This window comes from Alligator sinensis, unplaced genomic scaffold (assembly GCF_000455745.1).
Source record: "Alligator sinensis unplaced genomic scaffold, ASM45574v1 scaffold407_1, whole genome shotgun sequence".
Lineage (NCBI taxonomy): Eukaryota > Metazoa > Chordata > Crocodylia > Alligatoridae > Alligator > Alligator sinensis.
In genome coordinates this window covers 177517-196561 of record NW_005842464.1, presented here as the reverse complement: position 1 = coordinate 196561, position 19045 = coordinate 177517, and the positions used below count along the sequence as shown (strand labels likewise).

Below are 19045 nucleotides of genomic sequence, written 5' to 3'. Positions count from 1 at the left end.
GCCCCTGGAAGAGGAGATGCAGCTGAAGCTCCTCCATAGGCAAACGCCAGGTGACCTTCTCTGGACCCAGTTCCACTGTGCAGTTGTAGTTATTGAGTGTGAGTACAAATGGGCTGACACTAGTGAGGGAGATAGGACTAGTGGGAGAAATGAATGTTTGAGGTGGGATTTGAATGTGCAGGTTTGTAGTTGCTGCCCCGTATGCACTATTTGCATGTTCCCCTGCTCTGCCCCGCATTTGCATATATTTTTGAAAAATAAAAAAAAAAGTTGTTTCAGATTTCCTTATGTGTTAGTTCGGTCTACCTCTCCTGGATTTCTGCGGGCCCTGCAAGTCCTCTCTTCTTTCTTTCATGTTGCAGCACACAGCCCTTGATTCTCGTAGTGATCAGTGAGACATCTTATCTTTGCAGTAGATACCTTTAGACATGGTGTGAATTATAGTAAGCACGTATGGCATGTAATGAACACACACAAACTATCCCTTTCCTCAAAAAGTATAGATTCAGCTTGTTTAAGTGTGTGCTCTAATGGTTTGAGGGCTCATCTTTAGGCCTTGAAAAGTACATGCTGGGCTTGCTACTAACCTGCTGTGGTCGAGGGGCCACACGCACCTCGTCACTAACACAGAAACCTGCCCCCTCCATTGGCAGATCTCTCCACTCACTAATGAAAATAGACTTAGCATGTGAAATGTTCAGTTTTGCCCCCGTTGCAGAAATTCTCACGCCTGTATACTGTGTTAGTGTGCGGGGGACACTGCCCGTCTTCTAGGTCCTAGGAGCTGGCTGGGACGGGCAGTGGCCGGCGGGGTAGGGTTACTATATTTCCAGGATCAAAAAAGAAGACACTTGTGGCGGGATGGGGGGAGGAGAGGGAGAGGGGCATATGATAGGGGAGGGTGGGCAGTGATATGCCCATGCCCTGCCTCTGCCCCTCACTCCTAAGCCCCTGCCGCCCCCCCCTCCCAGCTCTGCTGGTGCCCCTCACTCCTGACCTGCAGCCCCCTGCACCCCCAGCCCTGCTGCCCACACAGCTCCTCCAAGTGCATGTGTGTGCACCCCCCCCCACACACACACACACACACTGCAGAGCATATGACTCCCGACAGCCAATCACTTTCCCTGCTGCTCCCAGCCCCAAGCAGCCAAGCTGCTAGTGCCTGGGAAAGCAGAGGCAAAGCAAAAACCAGACATTTGCTTACATTTTAAAAACTTGCAGACGCAAGGACAGGGGGCCAAAAACGAGGACATGTCTGGGAAGACCCGGATGCATGGGAACCCTAGGCGGGAGGCCTGTGCGACAGCTTCCTCAGGCAGCGTGGTGTATGTGCGGTCTGCCCCCACCGCCCTGTGCCAGTCTGACCTGTGGCTGCCCCTGTGGTGCATGGGTCCGAGCTCTACCCACTCCCACCCAGGGTAGCCCACACTGTGCTCCCACTTGCACTCACCCTGCGCCCACCCAGTAGCACTGCCCCAGCCCCCATGCACAGCTTCTCAGCCAGGCTACTTCTGCTGCTGGGTCCTGCTTGGCTCCCCCCATCACCAGTGGCTCCTTCTCCTCCTGCCCATACTACACCACTCCAGGCAGCAGGTAATGCAGGAAGCGGTGCGGACGTGTGCCAGGCAGCAGATGGTGAGCCAGGCGGGGGGGAAGCTGCAGCTGGGGTGCTCAGGACCTTCCACTCACTCGACCTGCCCAGCGCAATGAGCAGCCACCTGGGGTGGCTGAGCGGGTGGAAGGCCTCTGGGAACTGGAGCCCCGCATGCTGGGGCAGGAGCTGCCTGGTCGCAGCGTCCCCTCCTAGACCTGGCTGGGCATCTGCTGCCCCGCACGCATCCCCACGGCGTCCCCACGTTGCCTGCTGCCCGGAGTGGTGCAGCAGGAGGAGGAACCGCTGGAGGCAGGGGGAGCCAAGCAGTACCTGGGCGGCTGAATCTGCACCGGGAGTGTCCGTGGCGGGAAGCTGCGTGCGCTGGCCGGAGCTGTCCCAGGCGGGATTGGGCAGGGCTTGACCCTGTGCAGAGCGCCATGGGGCAGCTGTGGACCAGAATTGGCGGGCGCCCACTCACAGGCCAGATCCTATCGGTTTAGAGGCTGAACCTGGCCCAGGGGCCATGTTTTGCCCACCCCTGGGTTAGAGGCAGAGGGGAGTGCCTCCCAGGGGAGGATCAAAGGGCCAAACGATCAGACTTGTCTCAAGGGAGGGACATGCAGTGCTTTGGAGCATATTCCCTGCGTGAATATAGTGAATGATTGCTTCTCACATGAACTCTCCTCGATTCCTGAATACTAGGAGGCTGACTGCCGGCTCCTCCTCTTTTTTTATTGCGTGCAGCTAGGAAGCCATTTGCTGGGAAGAGGAAAATTCAGCTCATGCCAAAACTTGTTGAACTGGTTTGATTTTTACAGCTTCAGCTTCAGACTGCTGCCTTCTCTCACCTTCCCCTGTTGGGTTGGGCTGGTTTTCTGTAGCTCCCAGGCTCTGCATAAACAGCCTTTTGTTCTTCTGAGGTCCACGGCCCAGGGAGATGTGGAGCACAGAAATGAAGGGAAGGCACGGCTTACTATTTGCCTTAAGATCAGGGCTGCAGAGCTGCCTTTGTTGGTGGCTAGCCCAGGACTTTTGAGTTGTTCCAAGTGTATGTAACTTGGTCTGGGAAACCTCTTATCACTTCCGGGCATTGGGTGCTGTGGGAGCTTGGGCCGTGTGGTACTAGCAATAATCCTCTAGCTCCTACTGGAGTTGCCGCCTGTCAGATGTCAGAGCCGCAGGGACTGAGAAACGCTGTGTTTCCATACGTGCCCTTTCGGGCTCTAAGTGCTGGCCCGTCTCCACCCGTTGCTTTTGTGGAAGACCGCCTGCATTCGGCACACCTGCTCCTCTTGCTTCGGTCCCCCTCTGTAGGTGTTTTCAGCCCCCGAAAGCCTTCTGCACACGAGTCAAATTCCATTAGTGACGTTGCCAATAAACTCCTTTTGGCCAAGCAGCAAGGCCTGAGTTCCCGCCTGCGCTCCTTGGGCTGTCTGCTGCCTGCGGGGCTGGAGAGCCGCTCCCTGGACCCGAGACTGTCCCGTCCCATCCCGCCTTCAGGCAGTCCTCGCCAGGCTTTTGTTCTTTCCTCTTCTTAACCTGCTTCTGCCGGCTTTCACCTACTGCTCCTCTCTCCCGCTCCCTGGTAGCCTCTTTCAAGTCTGGCCTTGGCTGATTTTTCACCACCCCCGGACTGTTTTTAATCTCCAGGTGATTGTACCCAGGTACAGTTATCCCCTCTATGGGGGATCCTGTACATCCCCGAGCAAGGAACCAGCCCTCTTCAGCCCCACTGAAAATCCAAGCCTCCGCGTTCGCACTTAATATGAACGACCCAAGATTTCTCATTCGTACTTCGGACATTCCTCAACTTACTAAACAAAAGACATTAAGGCAATACTCCTGTTTCTGTGCATCTCCTTTAAAGGTCCAAGCTTGCGGGTCCATGTTGCTGCTCCTGTTTTCTCTCCCTTTGCTCCTGACACTCTTAGTGCCGCTCTTGCATCTCGTTGTGGAGGTCCCATCCCCACCTGAAGGTCAGCGTGGTGACACTGCGCTCTTCCTCCTTCCCAAGCTCTTCCCTTCTCTTTATGGCTCTTGCTTATTGCCTGTGGAAACTTTCCCACCCTTTCCTGGGGGCTTGAAAGCGTCAGTTGTTTGACCTGCCTTCCCCTTGCACCAACATTGGTTGTGAATCTAGCCTCTGATTCTCGTTACAGATGCTCATTAGTCTACCCAAAATGCTGCCACAAAAGGGCACCTTGCTATGATGCATGGTTACCAGATGGTCTTTCTGTTCCTTTGCTTCCCTCCGACATTGGCATCATTAGCTTGCGGTGACTCCTGGGAAGGAGCGGGCAGTGCTCAGGTGGTGGATTTGAAGGCCAGAGTAGCCGTTATGATTAGCTGGGCCTCTAGAACAGCGCAGGGCTCCACGCCCATCCCTCCGTTGAGCCCAGTTCTGTGGTTGAGCTAGTTAGTGCACGTTTTATTTTTAAAAATCAGATCTTGATTTAAAGACTTCAAATGCTGGAAAATCCCTGTGATCCTCACATAGGTAGTTCCAGAGGCTAATTCTGCTTGTTTACAAACCTGTCTTTGTCTTAGCTCAATTTTTTCCAACTTCAGCTTGCAGGTACTGGCTTTGTTAGTCCTGTGTCTGCTCAGTTAGAGCCCTTCGCTGGCAGAAGCATTTTCCCTGCATAGATGCTAAATTACTTCTTAGTTGATAATGTGCTGCTTCAAGAGAGCCACTGTGCTCCCTCGCTTACCTGGGTAGGATCCCGCTTCCTGCAGACCGTGTTCAGCCCTCGGGCAGTGATTCTCAAGTAGAGCGAGTGCTGAGACCCTCTTAAGGGTGCCGTGCAGTATTGGCACGGTTAGTTGTGCAAACACCTACACGTGATTCACAGGATTCAACCTAGGGATTTCAAATAGAAAGCCATGGTATCAAAAACATTCTGACTTCTTGGGGCTTTCTGAGTGTTTGCAACAGAAGAATTGCTCTATTATTTTTATGTAGCCAAAAAATGAGTGAGAGTGGAAAGCTGGCATTTACACAGGGGGAAGGGGGAGGGGGCCTCAAGTTTAAAAAGGCACGTTTCGCCTGAGGGATGAAGGCGCGGTGTCCCCATCGCTGTAATGCTTGCTTTGGACAGTCGCAGGGACTGCTGTTTTCTGATGCGTAAACTTGCGCAGAGCCTCAGCAGGCGCGCTGGCAAGGTCCTGGCGACTGCGGGCCTGGAGGGGGGATGACCGGTGTGCGTGGGGCAGGTGGATGAGAGCAGCGGTGGTGGGCGGGAGCTTCTTGGGGGGGTTCCGTTTGCTAGGTGGGGATTTCTAGAGCAGCTGGTCTTGGAAAGGCAGAGTGAGATGCGCCTTTGTAGCAGGATGTTCCCTTTTGCCCTCTATAGGGAGAGAGCTTATTTCAGAACGTGTTTAGTACAGAACTATGAAACTTTTAATGTCCAGCGCAGAGACGTCTCAGAAGTTATTTCCAAGCATGTTGTAGATATATTTATCCTCCCTGGATGCCTTGCTCCTTTGCTGATGAAGAAGTCTGCACACAGACACCATTGTACCCGATGCTCTGGGTGTGGTCTGAAGTTATGTCATATTCTACATTTTTTAGAAAATTGCCTGCTTAAGTCACTACCTGGGAATTTTATTGCCATGCCTGAGGTTGGAAAGAGCGAATGGAAAGCCTAGAGTTGGGAGCAAGGAGAAACCAGGAGCACCTTGCGCTTTGTCTCGCTGTTCTGCAGAAACGTGCTCTCGTGTCCCTGGAACGCAGTTTTCTTCCCCAGAATGGCTGCCGGTGGAGAGCGCCTCTTGTCTTGCTGATGCTTTTGAGAGCTGCTCCTGACGGTGCTGTAGGTGCTTCGCCTGGAGCCGCTCCACGTCGCTGCCTGTTGAAGGGTAGCCTGCGCTGGATCGCAGCGTGTTTCTGCGGCTAGTTCAGTTACTGTGACAACACCCACGGAAACCCCTTTTGGCCCTTCTTCTATTTGCTTTTCAGAGGTGTTGGTACTACAGCTCCGAGCTGTGGAGGAGCCAAGCAAGGAAAAAGGCTGCTCCCTGGGCTTGGGGAAGAATGTAACAGTTGAGTCACTGCCTGTGTTTGGCTGTAAGAGACAGTAAAACTGAGATCTGAAGAGTGCACGAGTGACGGGCACTGGATAGCTGGAGGGGGAATATGATTTACTTCCAAAGTGACTTTTTATCAGTCTTCCTGAAGTATCTGGCTGTGATTGACAGATGCTTTAAAAAAGACACAGCTATGAAACCAGAACAATTTTCTCTCCTTTCCCCTCCTCATCTGCTGATCCGTATTGAATCGCAGACATGTCAGCATGACTTTCACCTGCTGACGCACCCTGCTGAGAAGGGGCGGCTTGCTCTGTAGCCTGAAAAGAGCCAAACTCGTGTGGCTTGCGGGAGGGAGCGAACTCTAGAGCTGAGGACCTTCTACTGGAAATGCCCCGACACTCATTTTTGCTTCAGTCTTGGGGTAGAGAGCAGGAGGATTCTGGCCGAGATCCATGTCTGCAGTGGGAAAGGCAGTCTTAGGAATAACTCGGAGCCAGGTTACCTCGGGCATTATAGTTCAGAAATTGAATTGCACTTGCAGGCAAATGAGAAGCTAGTGCAAAGCGGTCATGCTGCCCGAAGCTTTCAGGTGGGGAAGGGTAGAATAGCAGCAAGGGCAAATGTAGTGAATGGTTTTCTTCAGTACACTTTTTCTTGAGGAACAGGAGAGATCTGGAGAGTGATCAGGATGTCAGCGTATCTTAAATGTTGTCTGTAGGTTTTTCCACATAAGGCTGGATGTCACATAGTGATAAGTTATAGTCTGTGTAAGACGAGAGCAGGGGTTGGCAATGCTTTCGGGCTGCAACCTCGACTCGAAGCTGTTGGCGTGCCGGGGCGGATGGCGTGGGAACCGCGAGGGGTCCAATCCTTGTTGTGGCAGCACAGACCTGGCCCCTTCCCCTCCGTCCACCCAGACGCACACATGCCAAGCAAAATGCCTTTGCGTGCCACACTCTGGCACCCGGGCCAGAGGTTGCCTGTCCCTGGACCAGAGGATAGCTCTGCAGTAATGGTTGTAAGGAAACCCTGGCAACACAGGAGGTGGTGGGGATAAGACTGTAGGAAACATTTTGGAAAAACAGACAAGACCTCAACAACTCTGCGACTCCCAGCATCTGTCCTCCTGCTTGTGACCGCTGCGGACAGAGCGTGGTGGCCCAGGAGAAGCCCCTGCCAGCCCTGTGTTCCCGAACGCCCGTCTCCCAGGGATATTCGCTCCTCCTGGCCATCCAGTTGTCCTCAGTGGCCAGAAAGGACAATTTATTGTCTGCTGCTGATCAGATTATGATTTTTCCTATCATATGCAAAATTGGCAGTGCTAATTTTGTGTGCACACACATGCATGCCCTCTACAACTTACCTTTTAGGAAGGCATCAGGTCTTGAAAATGTAGACATTCCACCTTTGTTGCTTTATTCCAATGGTCATTTAACCTCAACATTTAAGAAAAATTAAAGTGCCTCATTTCAAATGTGATGTTGTCTGTATCTAACTCCAAGGCATTGCAGCTGAGCTGGAGTAGAGCTCTTTAATACCCAGTATGTTCCCTCCAGTGAAAGCAGTTATAAAGCACAATCAAGTTGCTCCTCAGTCTTTACGGTAAACTAAATAGTTCCTCAAGGCCAGGGATTTTCCTTTGGTCCTTGAATTATTTTTGCAGTTCTCCTCTACAAGCTGTCCAGTTTCTCAGCATTAATTTGAAAATGTGGGCCCCAGCTTTTATAAAGTATTCTAGCACCGATATCACAAGCAGGGCCATCACAGAGGTAAAATCAGAGCTGTAGCTACTGTTGCTCTTTATTCATAAGAATCCATCCAACAATTGATCTAACCTTTTTACAGTAGATTCGTAGATGTTCGGGCCGGAAAGGACCTCAATGGATCATCGAGCCTGACCGCCTGCACAGGCAGGAAAGAGCGCGGGATCAGATGACCCCAGCTAGATGCTTATCCAGCCTTCTCTTAAAGACCCCCGAGGGAGGGGAGAGCTCCACCTCCCTTGGGAGCCCGTTCCAGATTTTGGCCACCCTTACCGTGAAGAAGTTTTTCCTGATATCCAGCCTAAATATCCTCTGTCAGTTTATGACCATTGTTCCTTGTTACCCCAAGAGGCGCCCTGGTGATCAGAGCATCTCCGATCCCTCGCTGCATCCCTCTAATGAATGTGTAGCCAGCCACAAGATCCCCTCTCAGCCTTCTCTTGCGGAGGCTGAAGAGGTCCAGGTCCCTCAGTCTCTCCTCACAGGGCTTGTTCTGTAAGCCCCGAACCATACGGGTGGCCTCCTCTGGACCCTCTCGAGTCTATCAACATCCTTCTTGAAGTACAGCACCCAGAACTGGACGCAGGACTCCAAGTGCGGTCTGACCAATGCTGCACACAAGGGAACTATCACCTCCTTGGATCTATTCATCATGCATGCGCTGATGCACGATAAAGTGTGGTTAGCTTTGCTGATGATTTGGTCACACTGGCGACTCAAGATAAACATGAGTGCACTATGACTCCGAGATCCCCTTCCACTTCTGTGCGGCTGAGAGGGTCACTTCCGAGTCGGTAGCTGTGCTGGATATTTTTGCACCTTGGGTGCAGCACTCTGCACTTGTCCTTGCTGTATTGCATCCTATTGTGTACTGCCCACTTTTCTAACCTCTCCAGGTCTGTCTGCAGTCGTTCCCTACCCTCTGGAGTGTGCACTTCACTCCACAATTTAGTATTGTCCACAAACTTGGACAGAGTACACTTCGCACCCACATCCAAGTCACTGATGAAGACATTGAAAGGTACAGGTCCAAGGACCGAACCTTGCGGACCCGCACTACCCACATCCTTCCAGGTCGATACCGACCCATCTACTACCACTTTCTGAGTGCGACCCCCAGGCCAATTTGCCACCCACCAGACTGGGTAAACATCTGTCACAGCCTCTTAATTTATTTATTTATGAGACTGGGATGAGATACTGTATCGAAGGCCTTGCTAAAATCCAAGAAAACTACATCCACCTCTACTCCTGCGTCTTAGGGTTTTGTGACCCTGTCATAAAATGAAACTAGATTGGTCAGGCATGAGCTACCTGCTACGAATCCATGCTGGTTTTCCCGCTGCTTTATTTTTCCCGCTGGACTCCCACAAATATGATCCTTTATAATCTTTTCAAAGATCTTTCCAAGAATGGGGGTGAGACTGACTGGCCTATAATTACTCGAATCCTTCTTCCTCCCCTTCTTGAAAATAGGGAGCACACTGGCCCTTTTCCAGCCCTCCAGGACCTGACCCGAGTGCTGAAACAGCCGTGCCAGTGGTTCTGCTCTGACACCGGCCAAGTCCTTCAGTGCTCTCGGGTGCAGCTCATCCAGGCCTGAACACGTCCAGTCCGTCCAAGCGACTGCGCCAAGTCAGCGTCAACAGCTGGTGGGCTGGTGTCCCTCTGAGGCCCATCTAAGAACCCATTAGGAGACTTGACTTGACTTGACTTCTGTTCAAGAACACTGGGGCAAAAAACTCATGGAAAAGCTCAGCTTTGTCCCCCGCTATCTGTCACTAATTGCTCCTCCTTGTTCAGTAGGGGGCCTAGACTGCCCTGTGCCTTCCTTGTATTCCCTACGTACCTAAAAAAAGACGTTTTGTTGTCTTTAATTTGTGTCGCCACCCTCAGCTCTGTAGTTGCTTTGTCCTTTCTAACTGCCTCCCTGCAAGTGCCGGCCAAGCAGGTATACTCCTCCTTGGTAGATTCCCCCTGCTTCCCACGTACGAGAAGTGTTTGCACCCTGTTATTTAGGCCTTTTCAGCTTCCCATTTTGTGAAGAATTCATGTTTACAGCACAATTGGGTACTTTGCTTTCTTTTTTGCTTTTAGGCTCCTCTGGATTTCCCTGTTTAGCCAAGAAAGTTTTTTGGCTCCTTTCCCTCATACCGGGATTGTTTCCCTCTGCGTCTGAAGGATCGCTTCCTTTAGGAACAACCACCCTTCCTGGACTCCCCTCTGGCCCGTACTCCTATCCTGCAGTGCGTCATTGACTAAACTCCTGAGCACACTGAAGTTAGCCTTCCTAAAGTCAAGCGCTTCCACCCTACTAGTTGTCTTACCCACCCCATGCCATATGATGAATTGGATTGATTGGTGGTCACTGTCCTCAAGGTGACCATGAATCTGTAGCTCCCCTACCAGGTCCTCCCCCGTAGCCAACACCAAGTCCAGTAAGGCATTCCCCCTAGTGGGACCGTATACCTCCTGCATTAGGTGAAGGTCCTGCACGCAGGTTAAGAACCTACATGAACTTTTGGATTTGGCTGACTGCTCCCTCCACCTGGGAGGTTGCAACGAATCACTCATCCATGCTATATCTTAAATTGTGGGTCAGCAACCCTGGGTACACATGCCAGAGCATGGGACATTGCTTGACACGTGCACCTTGATGCAGACGATGGAGAAGGGGCCAAGGCTGCATTGCCACAACAAGGATCAAGCCCCTTGCAGCTTACCCGTTGTTCACCCCTAGCATGCCAACATCTTACAAGTTGAGATTGCGGTTGTTTTTGGCACTCTTCCCAAAAACATTGCTGAGCCCTGTCCCAAAACCCTTTTTAGTCACTGCCTTCCAGGGTATAATCCCCTTCTGTAGTGATGGCCTACAGTCTTTTTTCCTAGATGGGATGCTCTTCATTTGGCAAGATTAAAATGCATTTTTATTTAATTGGTCCTAGTCTACCAGGTAATACAGATTTGCATGGTATGCCTCCCGTGTCATCATTATTTACCCTCCCATTCATCACCATTGGCAATCCCTTGCAGTCGAGGATGATGGTCTTCCATGATTGTCTTATCTGTGGCTTCAAAGATGGCTGACGAGGCCAATCTAGTATCGACAGCTTCTATTGAAATGTGGACATGTGTTTCTGTGCAGGGTGGGTGGCTCTGGGTTCCTGACTTGGTCTGCGATATGCTGTTTCTGCCACTCCTGCCTTTCTGCCTCTTGTTGTTGTGAGGTTTCAAAGTACTGAGATCCTTGCAGCAAACTCTTCCTCCATTTGGGGCAGTACAGGGCAGTCATTTCCCATAAGTTGATGTCAATGTTGCATTTTTCAAGTTGGCCGTGAAGACGTCTTTGAAGGGCTTTTTCTGCCCTCCTCTTAAGTGTACACCTTAACTGAGCTGGGAGAATAAAACTTGCTTTGGGAGTCTGGAGTCTGATATCTGGATAACATGGCCAGCCCAGCAAACTTGATTTTTGATGATCATTGTCTCGATGCTCATGGTGTTTCCTTGCGAGAGGACGGTAACGTTGGTGCATTTTTGTCTTCCCACTGGATTCGAAGGATCTTCCGTAGGTAGCATTGATGGTACTTCTCTAGCAGCTTGAGAGGTCTCCTGTACGTTGTCCGTGTCTCAGCTCTGTACAGTAAGGCAGGGATCATGATTGCTTGATAAACCATGAGCTTGGTTTCTAATCTGATGTTGTGGTCTTCAAACACCCATTTCCTCAGTGTGGCGAAGTGGGGCTCCCCACCTAGCCACAGTGCTAGGTTCCCCACTTGCCTTTGGGCACGCCCCCCCACCTGCCATGCCTTGTTATTAATTATGATGTTAATTAAGGCAGGAGGCTGCCCATTTTATGCCCCGATGGCAGGGGGCGCTATCTGCGGCTCCGGATCTGCCCTATACCACAGCCCATGCCTTGCAGATGGCATCCAGCTGTTAGTCACCAGCCCCACACTGGGCTCCAGAATCCTCCTATCGGGACCCCCCTTTGATCCCTCCGCTCAGGTGGCCTACTCCGCCATCATTCGGGCTGCCAAGCTCCCTGTAGCTCGCTCCCCTCTTGGGCGTGGTCCCCCCCCGGGACCTTTCACACAGGCCCTGGCCTCACCTCCAAGGCCAGGCGGGACCCCAGGCCCTCTGCTCTGGGCATCCCTCGCGGTGAGCCCCTGGCCCTTTTGACCTTCCTCGTCCTGGCCCCAGCATTGACCAGTCGAGGGGGTACTCTACCTCTGGCCTCTCTCACTAGCCCCACTCTCTCTCTCAGGTCCAGCTCCCTGGGTGTGGGAGCTGGGGTACCTCACACCATGACTGGTGCTCCAGGGTCTCACAGGGGACTCTCACCCCCCCCCCCCCCCCCGCGCGAGGCCCCGGGCAGCAGGTCATGGTGCTACTTAAGATCTTATTTTTGACCCACACTTGGCCTCCCAGCAGTGGAGGACTTCCCAGGGTCAGGACTTGCCCCTCTCTCTCTTGGGATGAGCCCCCTTTCCTCAGCCTCTGGCCCAAACTTCAGCCTGAGGCATCCGAAGACCTACGTGGGCCTACTGCCCTCACCTGGGGCTCCTCACCACCCCCTTCCTTCGGGGCCCCTCATCTCTGCCCCCTTCCCTCGGGGCCATGGGGCTTCCCTCCCCGGTGGGCTCAGGTGGCCGCAGCCGTGCCGGGCCCCAACTGCCTCTGGTGTTGCGCAAACCCACCCAAAGGTGAGGGCTAGGGTTAAAGCGCCCCTACCTGCCTTTCACCAGGGTGATCACTGGCCTGGCATTTCCTGGGGGCTCCCGCGCCACTGAGAGCCCCACTCACTCCTGGCAAGGTGCAGTTTTAGGTCATGTCCAGAACCAGGAGCCTCCAATCCATCGCCTACGGCTCCTGCCCTTACCTGGAGAATGACACGTGAAGCCTCGCAGCCAGACAATGTTGCTGCCTTCCCAGCCAGCAGGGAACTGAGCTCTTTATATAGGCAGCTAGAGATCTAAAATGGCTGCCTGAGTCATGCACCTGCAGGCTGCTTAGCTTTGGTCTTAAAGTGGCAGGCACCAACAGTGCCCTGCCATACACCTTCCCCCTTTAAATGGTACCTAGGGGGTTTCCCCTGCTGCTCCTCCAAAGCAGGGTCCCACCGGAGCCTGTGGGAGCCCCCAAGTGGTGAGCACCCTCAAAAGTGCTCTGTCACACACCTTCCCCCTTTGAATGAACTCTGGGGGGGTTTCTGTAGCTGCCTTCTCTGCTGGGCTCTGCCCCAGCCTACTGCAGCCTCTGCCACGTGGTGAGCACCCCAAAGGTACTCTGCCACACTCAGGCATCCGAAGGTTGCACTTGCACTTTTGAGGCTGTGTTGGATTTCTTCATTGATGTCAGCCTTCTGCAAGAGATGTCTTCCAAGGTACGGGAAATACCCAACATTTTCCAGAGTCTCAAGGTAAATCTGGATTACCAGATCTGGGGACTGCTCAAGACGGGGAGCTTGTTGATGGGAGGGCCTTAGTCTTCTGAATGTTAAGTGTGAGTCCCATTTCCTTGTACGCCTCGGTAAAGACATGGTCCATTGCCTGAAGGTTTGCTTCTGAGTGAGAACACATTACAGCATCAGCCCTCCCATTAATCTTTGTGCTACCTGCAAATTTTATCAGCTGTGACTTCATATTTACTTCCAACTCACTGAAAATGCAGTGCTAAGTTTTAATCAGTGCAGTATTAAGTCAAATGTCCTAAATATCTATTCAGTTACCTTTGCCAACCAAGCTGATTTTTCTAGCTCTTGTGCATCTTATGTGGCTATTATCTTACCAAGGCTCTAGCGCTACTAAAGTGGATCGGGGCTTTTTAGAAGATGAGCCGGAGTAATGGGACTTCCTCCACAGGCGTTGGGATGACCAGAGATTCTGCGTTCTTCGGTGTAAACTGTAAATCCCATTTCTGTACTTCAGAAATGTACCATGTCAGCCGTCCCGAAGGAAGCATTTTCAGGCATATCTTTTCAGTTGTAACTAATCTTTCAGATTATTTGCTTTCTGTAATCTTGGGTAATTTTAGTTGCTTCAAGTATAGCAATTACAGCCATTACATTAGATAAGGAGAAACAATAAGGAAATAGCCAGTAGAACATAATGGCGTTGGCTGGCTAACAAGGAAAATCAAATCACATTTTGAATAGTAGCAGATATGCAGGTCTTCAGTTCTGATTTCAGACTTCGTTAAAAAGAGAAGGATGGTGGGAAATACAGGTAACGAACAACATTGCCCACAGGGGTCTTTGACCAACTTGGTGGGACTTGAATCCGGGACCCAAGCCAGCAGATGACTGGTAGGGGCTTTGGGGTGTGTTGGATGCAGAGGGGTGCAACAAAGGGCAGCCGGTGAATGGATTTGTGCCTCAAAGAAGGATTTTTCTTGGCTAATCAGTTTAGACTGGTAGAAACTGCACCATGGCCTATAGTGAAGAAATTAATGAGTGAAAGGATGTTGTAGAAATAATTGAGCAACTTTGACTGCTGGTTTCAGTACTTTTATTTGGTATTTTATCTGGTGATGTCAGCTGAAAGAACCACAACATGGACAGGAAAAACTCAGCCCTGGAGTCGGAAAGCAGTGTTTGGGGTTCAGACCGCCTTATCGTCCTGTACCTGTTGTCAGATTATGAAACAATGAACAAATATGTTAGGGAAGAATGAAGCGGAGACGGCACAGAACCTGCTTGGAAAATAAGCAGTTCGTGTCCCTCTGGGAGGACAAGTAAAAAGGTAAATCAGAAGAGCGCTGGCGTGACCTGCGTGTCCTTTTCCATTTCCAGGTGGATGGAGGCCTGCCTGAATGAGGAGCTGCCCCCCACGACGGAGCTGGAGGAGGGACTGAGAAATGGAGTCTATCTTGCCAAACTTGGAAACTTTTTCTCCCCCAAAGTGGTGTCTCTGAAGAAAATCTATGATCGGGAACAGACCAGGTATAAGGTAAGTGCTCTCTGTGTGGGATTTAGGACAGTGGGAGGCAGTGTAGAGAATAGGTGATGTGGGGCCCGAGGAAATGTCAAGGCACTGGTAGATTATGGGGAATTTAGACTGACATGTTATAAGAAATTCTTCCTGAATAATGGGAAGTCAAGTGAAGGCGAATCTCTAGTTTTGTCTTTGGGGGTGGGATAGTGAAAGCCCGAGAACTGGCCTGTTGCTGTAAGTCCCAAACACAGCCTGCTCTCTAGAGCGTTCCTTGCGGTATCTGAGACCGCGCATCTTTGCAAGCGGGTAGCTCCCAGAAGTAGCTTTTGTCCATTGCTTGTCTTAGCAAAATGCCCTGGTACATCTCAGTGGCTGTGATGTTTTATGTGCATGGTTTTTATCTCTTCCTCCTCTTCATTTCAGGCAACTGGTCTCCATTTCCGGCACACTGATAACGTGATTCAGTGGCTGAACGCCATGTCTGAGATTGGCCTCCCCAAGGTAATGTCTGCGCTGTATAGGCACAAGTCCAAGCTTGGAATGTTGTTGGGCAGTGTTGCTGTTGTATAAGGTTTAGCAGACTCTGGTTAGCTAGTCCTCGGTTTCCTAGACTTGTTTCTCTCTAGCCGTTCCATCTTGAAGTTTGCGCTTCGTGCCTGAGGAGCTCAGAGACCGTGATTTATTTTCTTTCAGTGCCATATGCTTAACGTTCATAATCTTGGGTGCACTGCAGACATCAGATTTCTTATTCATCACTCTTTTGAGCCATGTGCCTGAGCTATGGTTTGGTTGTGGCAGTTTTTAAGACTCTTCCTGGGGAACTCATGAATGAAAGGAGCCACCCTTGGGGGAAAATGGGAGATGCTCTGTTTCTTAAAGATATGCTCTAGTCCCCAGTGTCTTTCAGTCTGTGGACCCTGGGGGGTTCACAGACTATGTCTAAAGCAGGGGTGGGAAAAATACAGCCCGTGGGCTAGATTTGGCCTGCCAGGCCATTCTATCTGGCCCACAGGGCCCCTAAAAAGTTAGAAAATTAATGATTATCTGCCCCTGGCTGCTGGTCAAAGATGACAAGGCAGCATCGACAGCAGGACCCAGGAGCTGCAGCAGCAAGACCATATCCCTGGGCTCCCTGCATGTCTCCATCCACCCGGGCCAATTTCTTGGTGCACTGCACAGCATTTGTATGAGGAGCCAAAGTGAGGGAGGGTCCTGCAGCAGGATCATGGGGGCTGAGCAGGAAAGCAGAGGAAACAGCTTTGTGCAAGGAAGATACAGCTGGCGAAGGGCCCATGGGGGCAAAGGAGAGCAAGAGGAGAGTTGCTGGGAGCATTCAGGGGTCCAGAAACCCATTCCCGTACTGTGTGCATGGCCAGCTGGTCTGTTCTGACTCTTACCGTTTGTTCGTTGTAGATTTTCTACCCAGAAACTACAGACATCTATGATCGGAAAAACATGCCGCGCTGCATCTACTGCATCCACGCGCTCAGGTAACGCGCAGTACTCAGGAGTGCTCAAGAGACTAGGGATGAAGATTGTGTGAACATCTAAAAGCTGAGAGAATGAGCGTGTACTCTGAATAGGGAACTGGTGGCATTAATACACTCTGGGGCTGAAGGAGAGTCTTAATGCCACAAGAAATGCTGACTGTAAAATGACAGTCATTGCTGTGTCCAACAATCAATGCCCTAAGCATTTGGGAGCTGGAGGCAGCAAGTACGTGCTGGGATCTAAGGCACTGGGATCTGCCAGCTGTGAGCCTCTTATCCCAGGAAGCACGTGCACGTGGGTGCATGCTAGTGAAGGTACAGGCGTAGGAGGCATGCACTGTACTCCAGATCCTGGAGTACTCAGCATAGCGTGTCCCATCCCATGGAAGAATGCATTTGTTCCTGACACAGCACAGATGGCATCACATTGTATAGCAACCTGGCCTTAATGATAATTAGGGTCTACTTACCTCGTGGGGAGACAAAACCATTGTTTGCTGTTTGGTTGAGGCATGAAGAGCCGATTTTGCGGGCTTTTCTCAGTGGCCCCGCCCTTTAACTGCTGATTGGTGGAGAGGTGTGTACTGTATAATTTAATAGCAAGTTCCCCAGGAAGTAAATCAAAATTTAAATACATTATAAATGTATATACAGTATAAATTGTAACATATCTTCATAATGTATTATTATGTGTAGCGTTCTACAAAAAGCTTAGAAATACTACTTAATGCTAACCTTAATAGAAACATTTTCACTTCACTGACTGGCGCCTTCACTTAGTCTATGTCAGCAGCAGACAGTAACTCTCAATCAAGTGATCTATGGCTTCAGTGTTGCCACGTTGTCTTTGTTTTGCAGTAAGCATTGGGACTGTCCAAAGCAGGGTATTATATGAATAATACGCTGGTTTCTTTTTTAGGTTGATTTCGCGGGAAACCGTGGCCAGTGCGGTATTTCCTGGCAATTGCGGACAACATCGTTTCCCACAGTTTCCATGAAAACCGCAAAACCACAAATTAAGTAGACTTCTAATGATAAATGCTGGCAAGGATCAGATCCCAAGCAGTGTAAGCCCTCTCTTGGACAGATTTTACCTCCTTTATTTTTCACTGCCATCACCTACCAGAGGGGTGTCAAACCCATCTGGCCCTGCAGGCTGGACCAGACCCACAGACCAACCTGCTTTTCAGCTCTAGTTGTGGAGTGGCCAGAGTGGGTGCCATGTGCAACCCGATCCTGCTCCAGCTGCTGCAGGGCTGCACTGCATGGCCCTGGAGCTGCTGCTGCCACCGCGGGGCTGCGCCAAATGCTGGAGCTGCCTCTGCATGCGGCCTGGCACCCGAGTGGCACGTGGTCATTCTGGGGCTGTGCTGCATGCAGGAGCTGCTCTACTGCTCTTGGACGTGAGCAGGAGCAGCAGTCTGTGAGGTGTGCAAGGCCACCTGGCACACTGCATGCTGCCTGGGGGCCAGGTAATACAGCTGCACAGGCTGGACCTGGCCCATGGGCTGTGTCTTTGACACCACGACCTACCAGATGCATGCAGGGCGGCTGGCTTTTGTTTTCACTTTGGCAGCACCTACAGAATTTGTCATTTCAGTGAAGGGAGAATATCCTGGGTGAGAATATGCATGCCCTGCTGTCTCCCAAGAGGTGTGTCTGCATTTATAATAGATCTGGATTTTCACTGGTGTTAGCTGTCTGATCTGGATCTGGGGCTCCTGCATGAGAGACCCAGGGAGAAGAGATTACACTGTCATTTTCAGCTGCTAAACTATGCCTTTCACGCTGTTCAGGCTTGTTTTTTCAGCTTCAGCAGGTCAAGAGTGGGGTGTGTCAGGTCTTTTGCATGCTGCATGTGTATTTTTAGGATGAATTAATAGGGGGCTTTGTAAAAAGCCAAGGAAAGTTTTAACCCTGCACAGGCTGAGAGGGGGTAATGTCTTAGCTCTTGAGAGCTCTAGAAAGGTGGATCTGGCTATGTTGTTCTCTTAATTGCAGGGCCTCATTAATCTGTTGTTGAGGGGGATTGTTTAACTGCTACTGTGTCTCCAGAGAGATGGAGTGGGGCATTGCACTGAATTTATTCCTTCCTGGTGCCAGTTTGGATGCAGGTGTTCAGCCTGATGGTTGAAGGCAGTGTACGTGGCCTCGTGTCAGGAGGACCTGCTTGTGCAGACGGTCCTGTGTAGAGAGCTCAGAGCTGAGTGTGTGTGGGTCTCCGTCTGCAGCGTGTTCAGTTCCGGTTCTCAAGAAGGAGGTTGTTCTCCTGCTCTCTGATCTCTTGCCAGGGAGAGATCTGAACAGGAAAATCCAGACAGATTGCAAATAGCTGAGCGCCAATAGAAATGTCAGGCTGGTCTGAAATCACATTATCAGTTGTTAGTGCTGAGCCTGCTCTGAGCCCAGACAGCAACGCGCGTGATGCTGGAGGGTGGGGGTCAGTTCGAGTTGTGCGGTGTCCCGGCGCGGTGCTTCCTGTGACTGGTGTGAGCGAGGTTTCTGTCATTTAGTAGTGAAGCTCCTCCTTATTAGCAGCCTCGTGATAGCTGCTCAGTTACTCGGCGTGCTTCGGCTCCGTTGGCAGGAGTCCAGGTCTCGTCTCAGCCTGGCCCTCTTTCCCAGTCATGTGTAAATCTGGATCCAGGGATTTGGTGCGTGCTGGATTTTTGCTGAGATGTGAATAATGGACAAGCAATTGCTTTCCATGAGTAAAAGAGAAATGAGATTTTTGTACCACAGTCCCTTTACTTTTTGTATCTGTATTTCAGGAAAATAAAATGTCTAGGAGGTGCCCTAGGAAGTAGATTGCAGACAAATAAAAAACATTAGCTTAAAAGAAGGGCTGTCAAACAATTTTAAAATGTGATCGTGATTAGTTGCACAATTAAAAAAATTATTTGCAATTAATTGCACTTTTAATTGCACAGCTAAAAACTCAAAATTATGCAGACTCTTTGTATGGTTTGGGGCGGAGGAAGTACAGGCAGAATTTGTGAAGGTGTGGGCGGCTGTGGGTGGGTGTGTGGGGCTTGGGCACCAGAGAGGGGGGTTTCCTCATGGCCTGGCAGGATGCGGGGTACCATGGATCAGGAGAGAGGGGCAGCAGCAGGGCTGGGTGGGGGCTGTGGCTTGGGAGTGTGGCGTGTGTGTGTGTGTGTGTGTGTGTGTGTGTGTGTGTGTGTGCGTGCGTGCATGCTCACGCGCACACGCATACACGCACACACACTGTTCAGC

At 51.0% G+C, this 19045-nt stretch overlaps 1 protein-coding gene across 2 annotated transcripts in view; it reads left to right on the top strand.

The window, feature by feature from the left end:
- The window catches only part of IQGAP1 (IQ motif containing GTPase activating protein 1), a 131690-nt gene that overhangs the window by 28966 nt on the left and 83679 nt on the right, over positions 1-19045 (top strand). For both annotated transcript variants that reach the window (XM_006030792.3, XM_025212460.1), the window contains 3 exons: positions 14177-14333; positions 14742-14819; positions 15732-15808. In XM_006030792.3, coding sequence (XP_006030854.1) covers positions 14177-14333; positions 14742-14819; positions 15732-15808 — 312 coding nt within the window. The remainder of the gene's footprint in view (positions 1-14176; positions 14334-14741; positions 14820-15731; positions 15809-19045) is intronic.